The 21,330-nt window shown below is 38.2% G+C and overlaps 1 protein-coding gene across 5 annotated transcripts in view; it reads left to right on the plus strand.

Annotated features, from left to right (window-relative positions):
• VEPH1 (ventricular zone expressed PH domain containing 1) overlaps window positions 1-21,330 on the plus strand; it is a 277,419-nt gene that overhangs the window by 165,811 nt on the left and 90,278 nt on the right. For all 5 annotated transcript variants that reach the window (XM_070792573.1, XM_070792568.1, XM_070792565.1 and 2 more), the window contains 2 exons: window positions 6,434-6,643; window positions 7,215-7,612. In XM_070792573.1, coding sequence (XP_070648674.1) covers window positions 6,434-6,643; window positions 7,215-7,612 — 608 coding nt within the window. The remainder of the gene's footprint in view (window positions 1-6,433; window positions 6,644-7,214; window positions 7,613-21,330) is intronic.

Here is a 21,330-nt window from a genome sequence, read left to right on the forward strand (position 1 = left end):
ATATTCAGTCTGTTTCCCCACCATCCCTTCTGTGAAGCCCCTAAAGAACCTTGTTGTGAATGAAATAAACCATGGAGTCACTTTGTTTCAGCAAAGTTCTTCATTCTGGTTCCCATATAACTGGGCACCTTCTAATCTCTGCTCTTGCCCACCAAGGTAGTCTGAGGCAGAAGAGAGTACCAAGAATTTAGATTCAACATTGTCCTTTCCCTTAGTATTCAAGTATAGCTTTTCCAGAGGCTTTGCTCATTTCAGTCCCCAAACATATGACAGTGCTGTGGAGCTGAGAGATCATCTCTGTCATTCTTATGATGATTGATGACCCAAGAAATTGCTGAAGAGTAGAGAACATAACATCCTAAGAATTTAGGACTCCTATGTGGATTTGATCCATTATGTTCTCCCACTTCTCTAACAAGCTCAACTCTGCAAAATACATATCCTGGATATGGAATCATAAGCCAAGCTCATCAAACATTAACTAATATATTTTTCTTTGATTTAAGACACCAGGAAAAGAGGCTGCCAATTTCTCCATCACTGCCAGCTTTACAGTCTCATCTCCTAGCTTAGTGAGAGCAGTGAGCTGCCCATGGACCAATTCATTCCTAGGGGGGGAGTCTTGTTCACATAAGAGGGAGATAATTAGGCTTTCCCTGCCCCTCCTGGGTATCCCTAGAGCTGCTTTTAAAAACTTTAACTTGGCAACAGACACCAAAAACTGCTCAGACTGGAAATCATCTGAGCCTCTTGTAATGTGGTGTGTTGAGTTAAAGCCAAGTTAATATTTAGGGGATTATAGAACTCTGACAAAGATTTCTGTAAAATTACCTCTGGAGTTAAAAGTGACAAATGGAAAAGAAATAACAATCCCCCTGCATGAGCCCAACTCCCTGCCCCCACCTCCAGTCCCCACAAATAAATGCACACAGAACCAGTGGCTCTGTTCTCCACCTATTCTCTCACATTCGTAATGCGTTTCTTTGCTCTAAGAGGAATGCAGAGTTTCTGTCTCTAAAAGATCTCTGTTTTTGAACAATTCTCTCCTATCTATTTATAATAAATATAAAAACCAAGAGGGGAAGTAAAGGACAGTGAATGTTTACTATAAACTCAAACTTCTATCTACCATTTTCCAACCTTTCAAACTGTTGGAACCAAATCTTGTCCTAATTCCCTGCTGGCAAAACTCTGTGACAAACCCAGGTGGATTGATGGCTAGAAATGGAACATCCTCTCTGGTCCATCTTGTGGCTTTGGCTACCTTGGAGACTCTTCATCACCACCCCATCTCATGACTCCTGTGTTATGTTGTTGTTCTTCAGTCGCTAAGTCATGTGGACCCTTTGTGACCCCATGGACTGCAGCATGCCAGGCTTCCCTGTCCTTCACCATCTCCCAGAGCTTGCTCAAACTCATGTCCATTGAGTCAGTGGTGCCATCCAACCACCTCATCCTCTGTCGCCCCCTTTTCCTCCTGCCTTCAATCTTTCCTACCATCAGGGTCTTTTCTAATGAGTCAACTCTTTGTATCAGGTGACCCAAGTATTGGAGCTTCAGCTTTAGCATCAGTTCTTCTAATGAATATTCAGGATTGATTTCCTTTAAGATTGCCTGGTTTGATCTCCTTGCTGGCCAAGGAATTCTCAAGAGTCTTCTCCAATACCACAGTTTGAAAGTATCAATTCTTCAGCACTCAGCTTTCTTTATGGTCCAACTTGCACATCCATACATGACTACTGGAAAAACCATAGCTTTGACTAGGTGAACCTTTGTCAGCAAAGTAATGTCTTTGCTTTTTAATATGCTGTCTACTTTTGTCATAGTTTTGCTTCCAAGGAGCAAGCATCTTTTAATTTCATGGCTGCAGTCATCATCTGCAGTGATTTTGCAGCCCAAGAAAATAAAATCTGCCACTGTTCCCATTGTTCCCCCATCTATTTGCCTTGAAGTGATGGGACAGAATGCCATGATCTTAGTTTTTTTAATGTTGAATTTTAGGCCAGTTTTTCCACTCTACTCTTTTACTTTCATCAAGAGGCTCTTTAGTTCCTCTTCGCTCTCTGCCATAAGGGTGGTATCATCTGCCCATCTGAGGTTATTGATATTTCTCCCAGAAATCATGATTCCAGCTTGTGATTCATCCAGCCCAGCATTTTGCATGATGTATTCTGCATAGAAGTTAAATAATCAGGGTGACAATATACAGCCTTGACGTACTCCTTTCCCAATTTTGAACCAGTCCATTGTTCCATGTCTGGTTCTAACTGTTGCTTCTTGACCTGCATATAGGTTTCTCAGGAGGCAGATAAGGTAGTCTGGTATTCACATCTCTTTAATCTCCAAATCTTAAAAACAAGGAAGATTGTGTATAAGAGAGAGTCCTTGTGGTGAGAAGCCTACTCATCAGCAACATTCATCAGCCTCATATCTAGAGAACACTTTTCTGGCCCAAATATTTTATTGTTGCTTCTTTACTTCTTTGGCCCTTTGCAAATCCCTTTTTTTCACTCCTACTCTTGCTCCTGGCTTCTCTCCGTATCTGATATTTACCAAATGACATTGCCCCGTCCCCTACTCCTCATGGACCAGAGTCATGAGGAGAAGCAGCCAGGACTTCATAGACATCTGGTAGACCTCCAGAGGGTTTTTTGTGGCTGCAAGGAGCAGGCTGGCTGCAAAGATGTAGGTGGTTTCAGTTCATCTATTCTGCAAATACTTTAGGTACCTGTGAGTGAGTGTTAAGCACTGTCCCAGCCATAGGGGAACAAGGATGAGCATTATAGTTCCCAGCCCACAGGGCAGTAGAGATTTACCCAGGAATGGGGTCACCAGATGAAACAAATAGAAATACAGGATATCCAGTTAAATTTCAGGTAAAGTACAAATGATTTTTTAGTGTAAGTATAATCATTTTAATATAGGACAATACATTTTTTACTATGTCCCATTAGAGACATAACTCTACTAAGGAAAATTGTTGTTTATCTGAAATTCAAGTTTGGCTGAATGCTCTATATTTTACCTGGCAACCCTGCAACCAGAGGCACTTGACCTAACCTTGGGTCAGTGGATGTCTGAGGATAGCCCATAACTTCTTTCATGTCTGGAGGCCCCTCAGAGGGATGCTGTAAGGCAGCCTGAAGGTGCAAGAAGACATGCTGTCAGGTACAAGAGCTCTGACTCACACAATTCATGGTGCTTTACAGCCAACACGTGGTGATTGGAGACAGGGGCTAGGAAGGGGGCTGAGTGACTGTCCTTCTAAAATCTGATGCCATAGCATTCTCCAGGGGACATCAATGCCTCCCATGATATGGGATATTGATCTATCTGTGTCTAGGTCACTGGTATTTTCTTACTACATTAACACAATGCTTAGACAAGGAAAGATAAAACCATAATAATAATAACAGCAATTGATGGTAATAATAAAATTTAACATCTCCTGACTTCCTCTTTTGTGCTAGGAGCAGTGCTTCATACTGATTCCATCATTTCAGCTTCCCAACAATCCTATGAGTTAAGTATAGTTATTATCTCCATTTTATAGATGAGGAACTTGATATGAAGAGGACAAGAAATAAAAGATCTCCATAAGTAAGAAAATTTTATTTTAAAAAAATCAGAAACTGATCCAATAAATTATTGAGGGAGATTTACTATAATCATGAAATTTGAAAAAATTTTGGATGAAAATGCTAGTAACTACTGTTATAACCCAGAGCTTTATGTAGAAAGAAAAAACTAGTAAATCCCTGAGAAACTATACCTCTAAAAACTTATATGTTTCAAGATTTAAAAACTTGTTTAATGCTCAATATCTGATGTTTGTATATTGGGGTATACTTTGTGCCTTAAAATGTTTTAAGTTTTAATAATCCCAGCTATATAAATTTCTAAAAGAAAGTATAAAAGTGAAAGTGTCTTTCACTTTTTAACTGTGATTATGAACCAAGAACCAGAGAAATACTTTAGTTTGATGACTGTACAGGGACTAACTAACACAGAAAATAAATACTGCCCCCAAATTTCTCATTTTGAGAAGGTTCATTGGATCTGTTAAAATTAACCTTCATAGTCATCACAGTTTTAAAAATACCATCCAATAATAGCACCTTCTTGGTTTTATTTGTAATAGGAGTAAAAATTCAGTTTTTAGAACTTTCTGGCGGGAAGATGTCGGTTCCTCCCATCTACTTGTAGGCAGGCAGTATCTTGTATATGTCAGAAAGAGAAACATGGTCAAGGTGAGCATTTATTCCCATGAACTGGTTCTTAAAATCAACTAATGTATATTTCAGTCAAGCATGGGATTGAAAGTAAGTTTTTTATTATATATGCAAAACCATAGGAACCCTATAAAAGTTATATTAAAAATGATTTAATTTTCTGAGCAGTAGCTTACTACACAATAAGTGAAGTGAAGTGAAAGTTGCTCAGTCGTGTTGACTCTTTGTGACCCTGACTAGAATACTGGAGTTGGTAGCCTTTCCCTTCTCCAGGGTATCTTCCCAACCCAGGGATCTAACCCAGCCCTCCCATATTGCGGGAGGATTCTTTACCAGCTGAGCCACAGGGAAACCCAAGAATACTGGAATGGGTAGCCAATCCCTTCTCCAGCAGATCTTCCCAACCTAGGAATCAAACCAGGCTCTCCTGCATTGCAGGAGGATTCTTTACCAACCGGCTATCAGGGAAGCACTATTACACAATAAACAGTGTCTTGTTAATGGATGATCTACTCCCCTTCCCAGTTTTCACCATCAGCATCTCTCACTAGGCTGAACTAACAGGGGGATTCCAACCTCTGAGGACCCAAAACTATGAACCCTTCCTCGAGGCCAAGCCCCTTCTCTGGGCCAAAAAGAAAAGTTGCTGGATCAAACCCTTTGCCCACTGCAGACATGGTTCTAGAATGAGTGGAATGTAACTGAAAAAAAAAAAAACACCAGCCCCTCTGTGTTGGTTTTCCCTAGAAAAGCAGTGCCTTAAGAAAACCAAACCTGTATTTTCTCACCCTAACTTAAGAAATAATGCCAGGTTTACTTTGGAAAAATAGCCATACGTTTGAAAAACATCAGGATTTTTCTGTAAATTTGAGGCCCCTTTCTTCAACCTCTAGAAAAAATACTTATGAAAACCAAGTAAATACACACAGATACCCACAGAATTATTAAGCCATCTTGGTGAATGGATTTCTAGAGTTTATTAACCCTTGTGTTTATAAGGAAAGAATTAATCCTAACCCCATATTGTATGGTTGATAGTGCTTGTTAAATTGAAATTAAATTAGCTCTAGACTGGCTCAATATTATAAAGCAAGTAAGGGAAGATAGGGTTTCCCTGGGAGCTCAGTAAGTAAAGAGTCTGCTGCAGTGCAGGAGACCTGAGCTCAATCCCTGGGTTGGGAAGATCCCCTGGAGAAGGGAATGGAGACCCATTCAAGTATTCTTGCCTGAAAAATCCCATGGACAGAGTAGCCTGGCAGGCTACAGTCCGTGGGGTCGCAAGAGTTGGAGAACACTTGGTGGCTAAACCTAGCTACCTAAGGGGAGAAATGCATACTACTTTAATCATTCAGATCTCGTTGAGCATCAGTGAGCTATTTCTGCAGCTTGTTTGTGGGGTCTTATTCTATCTGAGGCACTATGTTAACCCTTAGAGGGATAACAAAGATAGCCTATTCCTTAAAGGAGGTAATTTTAATGACCTACAGAGTGTTTTATAAATTCTACTGAAAAAGATATTTGGCACTGTTAATGTCATTTGTAGAAAAACCTCTTTCCTCCAACATAATAAAATTCAGATAGATTTTTCTTGCTTCATAGAATGGAAGAGTCCCATCGATTTACATAAAATTAACAAAACCATGAGTGTATACAGTCCACATGAAATGTTCTTATTCTAATAATTTTGATACAAACAGACCAGCATATATAAGTTTTCTAGAAAATTCCTGGCATGAATTTCATACGAAAGGCATGCTTTGGAGAGCTAGATAAGAATATGGTAGATGACCATAAAAGCTGCTTTTGGGGACTTCCTTGGCGGTTCAGTGGTTAAGATTCCTTGCTTCCACAGCAGGGGGCATGGGTTTGATCCCTGGTGGAGGAACTCAGATCCCACATGCTGCATGGTGCAACCAAAAATGCTTTTTAAAAACCCTGCTTCTCATCCTCTGAATCCTTCAAAAACTATTTCTAACATAAAGTTGCCAGAAACACCAGTGTTTCTAAACTTATGGTAGAATATGCTGTGGAAGCAATTTCAAAGACCTATGTCCATAATAGTTACTCAATTCATATCTATTAAGTGATAAATTAAAAAATGGAGCAGATAGAGTTTTCAATTTTGAGCAGTTAAATAGAGAGAAGCACTGTTCCAAAGTATATGTGACAAGCATCTAATGCAATGGTTTTCATTCTTTTAGGAGAAAACCCAGCACTGAAATTGAATTTCTTGAGAAGCTGGAAGAAACAAAGCTCACTGTAGATGAAAATGAAGACCATGAAGAGCTCCAAGTTAAAATACAAGCTTTTGAAGACAAAATAAATGCTGAGGACAACACCCCTGGCTCTCTCAGAAGATATAGTTTGGATCAAGTTTCTAAGGAAGAAAGAAAAGGCATTAGATTTAATAGGTATAAATTTTCTTGGCTGATTTTTAGGATATGTACTTCATGTTTGCTATTAGTTTTACTGTCACACTTTTATGAAGTAGTTTTTAAATATCTTTTACCTACAGCAAAATTCATCCACAGTGCTTTCATTATCCAAAGTAGTTTGCTATATTAAAAGGAGAGTGCAAATAAAAATCACAAGTTGTGTGGCTTATTTTTAAAAAAAAAAAAACTCTTCTTAAATATAAATATGCTAACATCAAGAATGACTGGCAAAAGCTTTCCTTGATTTCTGATGAAAAAGCATTAGCAAAAGTAGAAAAAAAAAGAATATAAATATATAACTCCACCATTTCCCAGCCAGTTTGCTGTGAAACTGATTTTTACATCTTTGTTTTGGGAAGTAGCCTAGATCTACAAAGATTTGGCTTATTTTACAATGTGTATGTTTTATCAAATCTATTAATAGCACCAATTTTCAGTTTCACACTCTAGAGGAACTTTTGCCTCAGTGTTATTCTTTCTTTTCCTTGTCAGTGAACAGTAGCTCAGCTTCTTTACCTGCCTCACCTTCCCTTTGTTTGTATTGCAGGTCAAAGAGTTTGGCTTTGCACACTGTGCTAACAAACTCCTTGAGTGCAGAGGATGGGGAAGCTATAGAGAGCAAAGATATGCCAGCCAGCATCTCTCTTTCAGAAATAGAGCCACTTGGCCAAGGACATGAGATGTCACCCTTTAAGGTAGACACTGATGGATCACAGCTAGGAAATTCTTCAGTTTCACACCAAAGTATTATACATGTAGCATCTGAGAATTTGCCAGAAGCCGTTAAAAAGAACTATCAGGAAGAAACTCCAGAGACAACCACAAGTCCTGTAGAATACCATGATAAACTCTACTTGCACTTAAAGGAGAACTTCAGTAAAGTGAAAGCATATGCTGTAGAAATGGTAAAGAAGATTCCAGTCCCTGACCAGTGTACCATTGAAGGTAAGTGACCTGAACTCCCCAAACTTAAGAAATTTCAGGCATCACTATAAAAAAAAAACAAATAAAACTCCAGTAGAATAAATTGCTGAATCTTTTGTAAAATAGATAATTTGAAAACACTCGTATTATTTTGATTGCTCTTTTCTCCCAATAAATTCAGTCATTTTTTTTATTCCATTTCAATCTACCTAAGTCCACCAACTCTGATTTTTTCAAACCTCAGAATAAATTGTTTCTGGTTTCCCATTACTAGTGTTTAAGAAAATTCTGGAAAGGGATCCATGGCCCCAAAACAGGCTCTGGGATAGGCATCCAACCAAAGGCATTTTCCATCCTCGTGCAAGAAATCTATGGGGCTCCAGGAGATTCTTCTGTTTATTCAACAAGCACTTATAAAGCAGCTACTGTATGCCAGGTACTGTGCTAAAGGTTCAGTTATGAGTCAAATAAATGTACTCCGTCACCTCTTGGAGGTTAAACTGTAGACAGAAAAGATGGAAACCATGGTCAGGAGGTGATATAGGTCAGGAGCCAGTAAGAGTGTGAACTAGTCAGAAAAAATCAAAGTAAGAAAAGAACATCAGGGCCAGAACTTCCCTGAGGTGCACAATTTAAGGAGACACTAAAAAAGCTCAGTAAAATTTTAAGTGAAGTCAGAATTAGTAACGATGTCTTGCCAAGCCATATTGGAGCTGAAACAAAAGGAGTTTAGTAGTATTGATCATGTCTTTATTTGCACTTTTGATATTATTTATTCTTTTTGTGGGGCTTCCCCAGTAGCTCAGCTGGTAAAGAATCCTCCTGCAATGCAGGAGACCTGGGTTTGATCCCTGGATTGGGAAGATCCCCTAGGGGAAGGCATGGCAAGCCACTCCAGTATTCTTGCCTGGAGAATCTCCATGGACAAAGGTGTCTGGTGGGCTGCAGTCCATGGGGTCACAAAGAGTTGGACATGACCAAGCACAGCACAACATCCTTTTTGTATTTATTTTGATTTTTAAAAATATTATTTACCTTGACTGCTAAATTTTCTGATGCTCTGCTAAGTTCTGTGCCCTAGTCCTGGCCCCAGGAAAGAGGACAGGTTGGAAACACAAGAACTAAAATGGCAGCGTGCCCAAGGCAGGCTTACCCTTCTGGTAGTGGGTTGAGCAGGTGTGGGTGGCTGAAGGCACTTGGAAGCCAATTAGATCTTTCCTACAATCACTCTTATGCAGCATCCATGTTCTTCCCTTAAGATTTAGATGACAGTCCTTGCCCACCTGTAGGTCATGACATCTTTTCACAGGTTACAGCTCTCGTAGAAAAAAGCCAGGCAGCACCTCATCTAGAAAGTAGCACAGCTGTGGGATAGTGAATTTAACTCATATTTACCCACCTACTGACTATCATCCCCTTTCATGTTTAGGGACTAGGAGGGTTTTTCAATTCTCTACTTCCTACTCCCATCTCCCACTCCAGATCAGATCAAAGAGTGGATTCTCATGCTAACAAAAGAAAAGGGGGATTCAAGCATTTGATAATGACAATTATTACTATTTAGCACATTTGTATAGAATCTTGACATTTTCTTTTTTTAATTGAAGTATAGTAGATTTACAGTGTTGTATTAGTTTCAGATGTACAGCAAACCGATTCAGTTATATATACATATGTATATTCTTTTTCAGATTCTTCTCCCTTATCAATTATTACAAAATACTGAGTTTATCTCCCTTTGCTGTATAGTAGGTCCTGTTGGTTATCTATTTTATATATAGTAGTGTACATATGTTAACCCCAAACTCCTAATTTATCCCTTCCCACCTTTCCCCTTGGGTAACCATAAGTTTGTTATCTATTGTTTGTGGATCTACTTTTGTCTTGTATATAAGTTCATTTTGTATCATTTTTTCCTAGATTTCACATATAAGCAATATCATATGATATTTGTCTTTCTCTGTCCAGCTTACTTCACTTAGTGTGGTGATCTCTAGGGAATCTGACATAGTCAAAAGCGTTTACATTAATTTATTGATTAGCTTTCTTAAACTTCTTTTATAAAATGGTAACAATAAAAGTGACATTGCTCATATTCAATGTAAGTTTTGGATAATTAAGTATACCAGGACTTGAAAGTAGCTGAAATCAGTAAGATTGAATTAACACAAACTCTTTAAATGGCATGTTTGGCTAATAAGTTAACACAAATGTTGGAGAATTTAATATAAGAAAGGTTAAGTGAATTTTCGAGTTTGACAGAGGATGTCAGTAGCAAAAATATTAGATACATTTTCATCTACTAGAATAGTTGGGGTTTTTTTTTAAGTTTAATTTAAATCATCTAAGATGTGCTATACAGTGAGGTTTAATCTTGTGAAAATGTGAAAGAAAACTGGCAGAGTTACTTTAAGTATCTAGTTGTCAAAAATGTATTTCTCATGGCCTTGAATTATTTTGGGAGTTTTAGAGTTAACGAGGTGACTTTGGGTTTTCTCCTAAAATATTGAAAGAATCCATCATTTTATTAAAATTTTTTTTCTTTTCGTATTTTCTACCAGAAATGACCAGGAACTGAGAATGTACTTTTTAAGTTGGCATTTTGGATTCATTCATGCTTTTGTAATTTCCTAGAAGTTGTTGATAAATTCTCTGCGCTGGGAAGTGTGTGAGGGATTGAACATTTATATGACTCACCGTAAACACATCCACCAAGAAAGGACTCATGCTAACTGCAGGGGACACACTGTTATTATTTCAGAGATTGTGTAAACCACTCAGCAAAACGCCAGCAGTCATCTGGCCAACACAGTTTTGCTTATGTCATGAGATTGCTCAGCTCAACAATACTGTGTTTCTTTTCTTAAAAATTTACTGAAGAAAGATTTAGGCTTAGAATCTGTGTTCTGTTTTATGTGTCATCGGTATAGAAGAGGCATATTTGGTCTTTCTTTATAAATTATGCAAAGTAATCAAGAAACAAAGAGGAAAACCATAAACACCACTTTCACAACATTAAAAGTTAAAAAGACAAATAAGCCAGCAGGAAATAAGAACAAGAACAACAACAAAGTATCAGGATTCATTTTAGACTGATTGTACAAAGTCCGTGCTAAAAGGACATGACAAAACAATCTCTTAAAAAGTTCTTTTGGTATTGGTTTGACTCATATGAAAGCAAAAAACAAGAAACTGTTTAGCTTCCTTATTTTGACCAAAAAAACATCACTTTCATATGGTTCAGCCTAATACTTCAGTAATAAAACATACTGAAAGAATAGGAGCCTCACTAGTCGCTGTACAGCAGAATTCAATATGTGGTGAATCAAGTCACAAATAGAATTTTTATCCTCAGTCAGCCATCTTATTACTGCATGATATTGATCACAGTGGGGACAGGCAATGGTGCAAATAGGTCAGCACGAATCTATCGTCGTGTCTAGAAACCCCTAGGTCTTATTTAAGAATTTGGGTCAGCAGTTCATTTTGAGTATGCAAGAGCCTGTTATTCCTAAGTCAGTTATTCTCTCCTGGGCACCACTGGCCTCTGGCATAGGGGCAGATTTGCCAACCACTGAAAGTGGTGTATTCATATGAGAGTGCTAGTCTACTATCTGCCCAATTTACAAGGAATTTAGTTCAAGGATGTATTTTAAAGATCTGAATCACTGGTATTCATTTACGTGAACAAAAATGATTTAGAGTTTAAAAACAAAGCACATGATATGGAAATAAATCCTTGAAAGTCTGGCCCATCACTGGAGTTCTATAAAGGAAGATATAAAATCTTACAAGAACCCATCAATGCTGCTTTGGTTCACTTTGAAGTATTTCCTGATTGAGTGAAAATACATCCCATCTGTAGAGCACGTCAGCACAGCTGACTTGCAGAAAGCTAATTTTAAAGCTGGTAATGTAGTCCTTTCTTGAAAGACCCACATGAGTTGATTTTTCCTGATGAACAGATATGAGACTATACAAAAATTTTTAAAAAGTTCATTGTAAATATCAAGAAGCAGGTGCTATTTTCATAATTAATTACAAGTAAGACTTCCTTACTGAAATTTTGTATGCAGTCAAGTTCAACCTCATATTGGGATGACTGAGGAGGCAAATCCCACACCAGTCCTTACCTCTTTCTCCCCAGTTGGTCCAATAAGGAGGATAATGGTAACACTGATCCACTTCATAGTTCTGGAGATGCCTTTCTTTTTTAGAGCAAATTGGTTCAATCCTAGGATTAGAATCGTTTACCCACGGACAAAGTTGTAATATTTGTAGGAAGAGAAAAATCCTAAAGTTTTTCCATACAATTTAAGAGGGAAAAACAACAAATAGGAAGATGTTACAAATTCCCTGGAGCCTCATTTCATTGAAGTGGTCCACTGAACCCTTGTTTGGAGGGCACATGTTAGGGGAAAAAAAATTTCTAGAGAATTTTTCTTGGTGCTTCAGAATTTATCTTGGATTAACCTACTCACCAGTTGCCATTTCTCCGGAGTGAGTTTTCATCAAAAGAAGACAGGTAGGGACCTCCCTTGTGATCCAGTGGCTAAGACTCCACACTCCCAATGCAGGGAGCCCAGGTTCAATCCCTGGTCAGGGAACTAGCTCCCACATGCTGCTGCAACTAAGAGCTCGCATGCTGTAAGTAAAGAGCCTGCAAACTGGACTAAAACCTGGTGCAGCCAAATAAAAGAAAAAAAAGAGAAGACAGGTAAAATGGTGGCTGAGTTCTCCCTTTCACTTTCTCCTGCCACACATATCCTGGTTTCTGTCATCTACACTGGCCCATGAGAAACATCAGATAATACAGCTAAAGGAAGATCTACAAGTCCTTTTGAAAAGATCCCTTCTGAACCCCTCCTTTGAGTTAATATCAAATCACTGCCCTTGTTCGTCCCAAGCCAAGAACAGCTGCAAGACTTAGACAATAACGATGTCACTGGTAAGGATATTCCACACTTAAATCTACAACCTAACTTGTCCTGGAGTTCCACTAGAGGACATCAGATAACTTTCTTATTATTTATATTTTCAAAAGCTCCTTCTTGGTACAAAAAATAAAAAGTTTGATTTTCTTTACACATTCAAATAAATGACTAAATAAAATTCCCTAACTGTGCTGTTGGACAAAGAGGTGTGCTGCTTAATTGCACCTTATTTTACCTGCTATTATCTGTGGATGAAGAGGTTTATTCATCCAACTAGAAAATGGTGCAAAGTGAAATTGGTATGCACATTGGATAAATTATCTGCCTGTAAATTAAATGAGTCAAAACTAAACCCTTGAAATTGTCAGTTCCTCTAATATAGTGTCTACCTTGTGTATGTGTCTAGCAGATTTAAAGGGATCTCGCTAATAAATAAACAGAAGCAAAAGTAAATATGTAAATTGAGCAAAAAATGCATAGGGAAGTATCTTTCAGTATATCTTGTCCTTAAAGTAGCCATGTTAAAAGAAGAAAGAGGAGGGGGAAAAAAAGGAGGAGATAGCTAGGAGCAGAAGTAGTCTGCTGTGAAATATTTCGTATTCCTAAATATATTCTTCTAAATGTGTTATTTATAAAATAGAAGGCTATGTGGCATTATACTTTTATGTCTGTAATGAGGATTTTAATCTTTTTTTAAGGGAAGTTCATACTCAGGGGTTACTATCAATCTTTTATTATTGCTGTTTGGGGACGGTCCTTACTCCCAAGCACACAGTGGTGGACGGTCCTGAGCCACCGACGGTCCCCAGCAGAAAAGTACATTTCCATCCAATTTGCCACAAACCAAATTTCAGAAAAGTGAATGTTATTTTTTTTATTTACTTTCATTATTAAACTGGCAGTATATGCCCTGTAGGGAAACAAAATGGTCCCTTGATATCATCAAATCTCATTTAAAAACTGAGCAAATCTATATTTCTAAGCTCTGCTGGTGATGAAGAGCTGGTAGCCAGGAAACTGCAAAGAGATTATAGGGCTGAGTAAAGGGTTCTGATCTGACAGAGGAAAGGGGAGGGGCCAAGGAGAGGGTTTCCTCTTGTTTGCTCCACATGAACTGCCAAACTTCAGATAATGGAGGATTTTTAAATGTTTTTCCAAAAACATAGGCAATCACACAGTTGGCAGTCAGGAGTTCAGGTGTTTGACAATTTGGCAGCCATTTATTTCTATTATAGTCCATTTCCATAGAGGTGCACGTTTACAAGGAGCAGATGAGTCTGTCTAAAGCAGACAGAGCTTCATGTCATGGATTAGCAGGCCCACTCAGGGTCAGGCAGAAAGAGCTAATTTAAAGGACACCAAGTCCCTGGGTTTCCTCTGTCAACATGTATGCCCTGTCCATATTAGAGACCAGAAAGAAATTATAAAAGGCTAATTTTTTATTTTCATAATAAAATATTCAGTGGACTTTTAAAAAATAAATTATTTTATGGAAAACAATCATTTTTCAGATGAAATATGCACACCAATTATCCAACAGTCATTCAAATATTATGCCATCATTAAAATAGGCCACAAATTCAGAAGATGTCATTGCAGGAGCTCTGATGCTGCTTCTCATATCAAACCCCCTAATTTCCAAGTAGCCTTTTCAGACTGGCTTTTTTCACTTAGGTATATGAATTTAAGCTTCCTTATGCCTTTTAAAAAATTTAATAAGTTCATGGCTGCTATGAGTCTTCACTGCTGGGCAGGGGATTTTTCTAACTATGGCAAGCAGGGGCTACGTTCTGGTTGCGGTATATGGGCTTCTCATTGTGGTGACTTCTCTTGTTGCAGTGCAGGCTTCCGGAGTTGTGGTGCACAGGCTGTTGCCCCGAAGCATGTTGAATATTCCTAGACTAGGGATCAAACCCATGTGCCCTGTGTTGGCAGGCAGATTCTCAACCACTGGACCACCAGGAAAAGTTCCCTTTATGCCTTTTTGTGGCTTGATAGCTCATTTCTTTTTAGCAGTAAATAATATTCCATTGTCTGGATGTATCTACCTTTGCGGTATCATGCAGAATTGTTGTACTGCCCTAAAAATCTTCTATGCTCTGCACATTAATCCTGACTATTCTTTCTTCATTCATTCATTAATTCTACAAATATTTCTGGGTGCCTACCACAAGCCAGCATCATTCTAAGAACTGGGAACACATCAGTGAACAAAACAGGCAAATACCCTTGCCTTCACAGAGACTGTCCTAGTGGGAAAAGACATACAATAAATAATAGAAATGATAAATAAATGAAGTTTGTAGAGTGTTGAGAAGTGTTAAGTGCTATAGTAAAAGTAGAAACAGAGCTTGCAAAGCACAGGACAAAGAAAAGGATTTGCATTATATGTATATTATATATACATACAAAGTGGGCTAGTTCTAGAAAGATACCCATCATCTCTCACCACTGTTTTCTCTGAAGAACCAGATTGGCTATGGGAGTGTAGGAAAATAGGAGAAAGTGGGAGGAACTTGCACATTTTAAAGTATACATTTCTGCAAGGTTTAAACTTTTTTAACAGTTTTAGAAGAACTATTTTGTAACTCCTTTCAGTAACAGAGAGGCTGAGAACTTGGCCCCAGGTGAGAAGTCCAGACTCCTCAGAATCCTGTCTAACCAGAGTCTGTAGAATTGAACTGAGGTCCCAGCTCTGACTTTGGGCAGCTCCAATTCCTGCAACAGATTGCTTGATCTCCTGTGACACCAGTTCCTCACACATAACCCAAGAGTATATCACAAGGTCATGAGTTTTCAGCCTGTGCTCCTAAAAGACCATCAGGTGCCCCTTCAGAGGGCCCCAGACACTCCATCCTTCTTTATTTTCCTGCTGTACGAACCGAGCAGCTCTCAGGTAGCTGGTGTTACATATTGGTCTTCCTGAGATGTGTTTAAACCAAGAATTCCACAACCTAAAGAAATTTGAAAAGCACTCAGCTTCATCATTTTTAAGATCTGGTTATAAGATCCCTTATTCTCTAAATTAATTCTAAATGTCTTATGTCAGAGCTGGCAAAATGTAAAATGTTCATTATTTGGCAACTTCTTTTCATTGATATATAGTTGATTGACAGTGTTGTGTTAGTTTCAGGTATACAGCAAAGTGATTCTGTTATATAGTTCTGAAAAGGATATATTATTTTCCATATAGGTTATTCTTTTCCATATAGCTCCTAGTGCTATACAGTCAGATCAGATCAGATCAGTTGCTCAGTCGTGTCCGACTCTTTGCCACCCCATGAATCGCAGCACGCCAGGCCTCCCGGTCCATCACCAACTCCCGGAGTTCACTCAGACTCACGTCCATCGAGTCAGTGATGCCATCCAGCCATCTCATCCTCTAGGTCCTTGTTATTTATCTATTTTATATCCAGTAGTATATATCTGTTAATCTAAAACTAATTTATCCTTCTCCCCCACTTTCCCCTTGGTAACCATAAGTTTGTTTTCTGTCTCTGAGTCTATTTCTGTTTTGTAAATAAGTCATTTGTATAATTTTTTAGAGTCTACATATAAGTGTTATCATATGATATTTGTATTTTGGCCACATTTTTAATCAGCCTCAACTTTATTGATGATTTTATATTTCTAAAGTAAGGTTTAAAATGTTAATTTTCTGCACTTGTCCAAGATAACTGTATCCATCAATTTATAATAGTTTATTGGGAGAAAATAGGCCAGATTGTTCAATAATATTTTTTCCTTTTTTAAAATTGAAGTATAGTTGATTGTTCAATACACTATCTGCTGAGATTTATCAATATCTATCAAATAGTAAATGACCAATCATGATCAATAAATTAATGTACTATATTTGCCCTAGCTGATCTATTTCTATTTAAATTGTTTGGCTTACCTTACTTAAAGGAAACTCATCTCATTTCAAATTATTGTTATAAAGGAGCCTACAAAAATATATAATAAAAAAGACATACTTTGCTTGATATGAGGAGAACAAAACAAACATATAAAAATAAAATAAATCTGGTAGTTGAGTTATTTTCCAGAATTGTATCCCTGGAAATTTTCAGTTTTTAAATGTGGTTTGCAAATTTAATTTTGAGCATTCTAGTGATCATAGTAAGGAGGAAAATAAGATTAGTTTAAGAAAACCTAGAGTGTCCATAAATAAATATGATAATTGCTTGGGGGCAGGGGAGAAGACACTGTTTATTTGGTTGATAAGGCTGTATTCAGTGAATCTAGTTCATCAAAAATGTATTTACATTATGCAGCAAGCATATAACCCCTAAACATAACAATAGAGTAGTGGGTCTCCACTGGAGGGGCAATCTTATGGCCAAACTGGGGACTCTTAGTAATGTCTGGGGACGTTTTTGGTTGTCTGGGGGAGAGGCAGGTGCTACTGTCATCTGGTGGATAGAGGCCAGGGATGCTGCTAAACATCTTAGAGTGAATGGACTGTGCCCTCACCCGACCCCCTTCTACTAAAACAAAGAATTATCCAACCCAAAATATCAGGAGTGACTCAGAAACGGCAACAGAGCTTTGCTTCTCAAAGTGTAGTCCATGGACCAGCAACATTGACCTCACCTGGGGACTTGTTATATACTCAGATTCTCAGGCCTCTCTTAGACCTACTGTATCAAGCATCTACAATTTAACAAGATCCCCCATGTGATTCATATGCACCTACTACTGCAACAATGAGAAATTCCAATGTGTCCTATTAGTAGAGAAAATAATTTTCTTCCTTACAGTGATTCACTGACTCTTCATTTAATTGTTGTTGTTGTTGTTGTTAAGTCATGTCTGACTTTTTGCAACCCCATGGACTATAGCCTGCCAGGCTCCTCTGTCTATGGGGTTTCCCAGGCAAGGCTACTGGAGTGGGTTACCATTTCTTTCTCCAGGGGATCTTCCTATCCCAGAGATCAAACCCAAGTGCTCTGGTTGGCAGGCAGATTCTTTACCACTGAGCCACCTGGGAAGCCCCTTTCATTTAATGTTTACCTCTAAATTGAGAAGATTAGTTTTCTTCTCAAGGACATGGGGCTCAGTTATTTGGACTGTTCGTGGCACTGAATTTGTGGTTGCAGTTGTTCCTTAATTCTTCTCACAGGATATGAGTTTTCAAAAGGAAGGATTGGCTTGGAAGCCAGAAAGTTCTACTCCTTGGTATATGTGAATTTGTACTTGACCTTCTGACTGTTTAGGAACATGGCATGTAGTTCCTCATGGAGGGTAGTTTCAACAACCTCAGAATACCTTGGATATCAAATATATCTTCAGTGATGCTTAGTCAAGTTGTGAAAATGAGTTAGAAACATTTGGATTACATTTCCTTTAAAATATGCATAGAGTTAAAATTAAGCAAAAATATGCTGGAGGCAATGCATGTTTTCCTAATACCAACACCTTGAAAAATGGGTTGAGACAAGTATTTATATGTGAATACACATATCATTGGTATTTACAGGTTAATCCGATTGTACTTCGTTTTACTAAGAACTGATGTCATTGTACTTTGGACCATCTTTTCTCTACTAAATGTACATCAGATTTTCTAGGTTCTTCTAAAAATAACCTTGAAAATATTTAAATAAAAGTTATCTTTTCCAGTAAATGTAGGCAGTTACGACTATTCCTATATCCCCTATCATATCCTTCTACTGAATTTTTATTTTATAGTCTTACTAGTTCATAAATACAATTATAACCTGGGGTTTTATGTTTGTTTGATTTTTTAACAAAACCTTTGAATTCTTAAAAATAATGTAATCTATATTAAGAGAATCAAGACAAGCATAGACATTTATTCTTATACAGCACTAACATTGTACAGCTTCTCCATAATTCCAATATCAAATGTACACTGAACACTTGAGATGTTTTTTAATGTTTCCAGCAATTTTGTCATGGTTAGCTTTGAATTCTCTGGACTATTGTGGATTTTTAATTTATGTGTGATAGCAAAAAGAATTACTCTGTCTTCCTGAAGTAATTCATTAGGTATATAAATTAAAGGATTTATTTGAGAATCCAAAGCACTAAAACAAGAAGCAGTTTCCAAAGCAAAGAATAAAGTATAGCACATTGCCATCCTTGGTATGTTCAAGCGTTACCTGTGAATACCTTTCTCGTAAATTATAGCCCCCTAGTGGATAAGGGTACCTATTTAAGTTCAGCTTAGAAACTAGTTTTTTAAACTCTTTGGGCTTAAGAAATTCCCAAATGTTTTTTAGTCGAGCATTATTATTGTTATTAATAACTTTTAAGCTCATGCACATTTTAAGGAAATGTAATCCACGTGTTTCAAATTCATCCTCACTTTATCCATCAAGATATAGTTTGGTAAACTGGCAAACTCTTCTGATGCATATGAAATATTTTGCTGATAATAGAAATCTTATCAAGTAATGATTTTTGCTGATAGTAAGAGATGTGCCCAGATCGCTGAAATTTTAACCCTATTGACTTTTGAAGACAAAAGTCTTTTTCTGGTTTTGGTCATACTCCATTTCTTCCATCTCAGTTACCGTTAAAAAACAACACCAACAACAAAAAGAACAAAACATAATGCATAACGTGACATGGAATCATAGAATCAGACAGGGAGACATGGATTGGTTATTCTACTCAAGATAAGCTTGGAACCACCCCTATGATAAAGTAATGATTAGGTACTATAAATCAGTTAAAGAATCTAAGAAAAATTCCCCTTATTTTTTCTGTTCCAAAGCCTATACCCGCTTCAACACCACCTTTTGGGGAGGAGCCTCAAATAATTTCTATTAGCAAGTCGTTCATTTGTGTTCTCATTGTTTGTCCCTTTCCACCGGAACCAAAGGGTCTAGCATTGTCCAGACAGATGGGGATCTGGAATGCGGGGGTGGAGTGTCCCCAGTGAACATCCCCAGTGTCCCCAGAGCAAGTGAAGCCCTCAGTGCCTTTATTCCTGCTCAGCCAGTGCAGGGCCCTGTGTGACAGCACCAGCCCAGAGGACAGGTAAGGTTGACATCTCTTGTGGGCAGCTGACCAGGGAAAGAAATCCATTGCAGCAGGGAGTCCAGCTGGAGTCAGCCAGCTTAGGCCTTCTCAGGTCACTGCCTTCGTCAGATGAATGACCTTCCAAAAAATACTTCTTTGGGCCCCAAAAAGGGGATTCCTGGAGCCGTTCCCTATCCTTGCATGAAGTTCCCACATGGGTAAGCAGCTATGGTCTTTTCAGCATGGGGAGCTTCAACCCAGTCCAGGGAGAGACAGAGTAGCACTTGGAGCCTGAAGAGATTTCCTTGGACCCTAGAGCAGGACTCAGCGTGCCTTTCTTTACATTTCCAATACCTTGGCTTTTAGGGCTCTAGCTTCAATAACTCTTATCTAACATCCCCCACTCACACACACTTTGTGAGATATGTACTGAGAGTATCGCAGTTTGGAGTCCCAGACACAAAGCTGGAGCGGGGCGTCCGTCACTCCAGCCCCTGCAACTGAGATGAGAAGCAGGCCACACGGGGCTCTGAATCAGTATTGGTTACATCCCAGCAGGCTCTGGACCCTCTCTATTCCCGATGCCCAACACAGTGCCAGACACAGAGCAGGTGCTCAACGCACACAGCTGAATGAATGAACGAATGAACAGGCAAATGAACCAACAAAGAGCAGGAGCAGGCCTGCCCAGAACCTGACCTTCGATGTGCGACTGAATTTCACCTTTTTGTCAAGTGGGCTTTCACATTGCATGTAATATTTCACTTACAGTTAGATTGGCGGCCTTTATTTCAATAGGAAAAGAAAAGTTTAGGATGTTATTATGCAACATAAAAGATTGAGAATACGCAGAGACGGCCACAAAGAAAGAAATTAGATCTCAAACTCAGCATTAAAAAAGAGGCAAAATGGTTAATTATTTGCTTGCAATACGTGCATGCTATTTTTCAAAACATTTGCTAGATTGAAGGAAATACTGAATCAGTGAAAACTGGTCATTGTTAGTTCTATTTAGATAAACGAGCTTCTTTATAGTTATTCATACAATTAGAGGAGAAAGTGCAGGAGTGAGGCTGTGGGATACAGTGGTTAGACGCATGGGTTCAGGCAGCCAGAGTGGGAGCCAAGAGTCACTATTTTGTAGTAATGGCCACTGTGTATTGAGAATTAAGTGAGCTATGTACCAAAAAAAAAAAAAATATTCCTGAAAGTTTTGGTATTCTAAACTCAAAATTCAATCAATATTCATGTTGTAGGCTCCAGCTATCGTTGACATTAATTACATGTGGATTTTCATCTGTAGGAAAAAATGGGGTGGGGAAGGCAAGGGACAGTGTAACTCCCCACAGCCTCCACTGCCTCTGCTTGTATATAGGAAAGGCGTGAGCTGAGCAATGGATGGATAGCTCTGTCTCCTGTGGGGAGAATGATCTTATTCTTCAAACTAAAAATGGCACATGTGAGCTGGAAGAAACTGTCAAATTATTTATATCCAGTGGATGTTTTCCAGACACAGTTCTTAGTTGCTGAGTATTTTGCATCTCTGAGACTGTGATTGCCTGAAATTTTTTGTGTACACAACAAAAAACTCATCACTTATCCTTCAGAAGGCTAGTCCACTGTGATAATTTTGTGACAGCTGATTAATTGAATTTATCAACCAATAGCACAACCCAATTCTAATCCATTTACTAGTGGAAAAAACTCCAACTGAAGTTAATTTTTTATCATTATCAAAGTATAATGTTTACTGTAAAAATTTGGAAAATAGAGAAAGGATTAAAGAAAATTATCCTTAGTCTTACCAGTTTA

This window comes from Bos indicus, chromosome 1 (assembly GCF_029378745.1).
Source record: "Bos indicus isolate NIAB-ARS_2022 breed Sahiwal x Tharparkar chromosome 1, NIAB-ARS_B.indTharparkar_mat_pri_1.0, whole genome shotgun sequence".
Taxonomy (NCBI): domain Eukaryota; kingdom Metazoa; phylum Chordata; class Mammalia; order Artiodactyla; family Bovidae; genus Bos; species Bos indicus.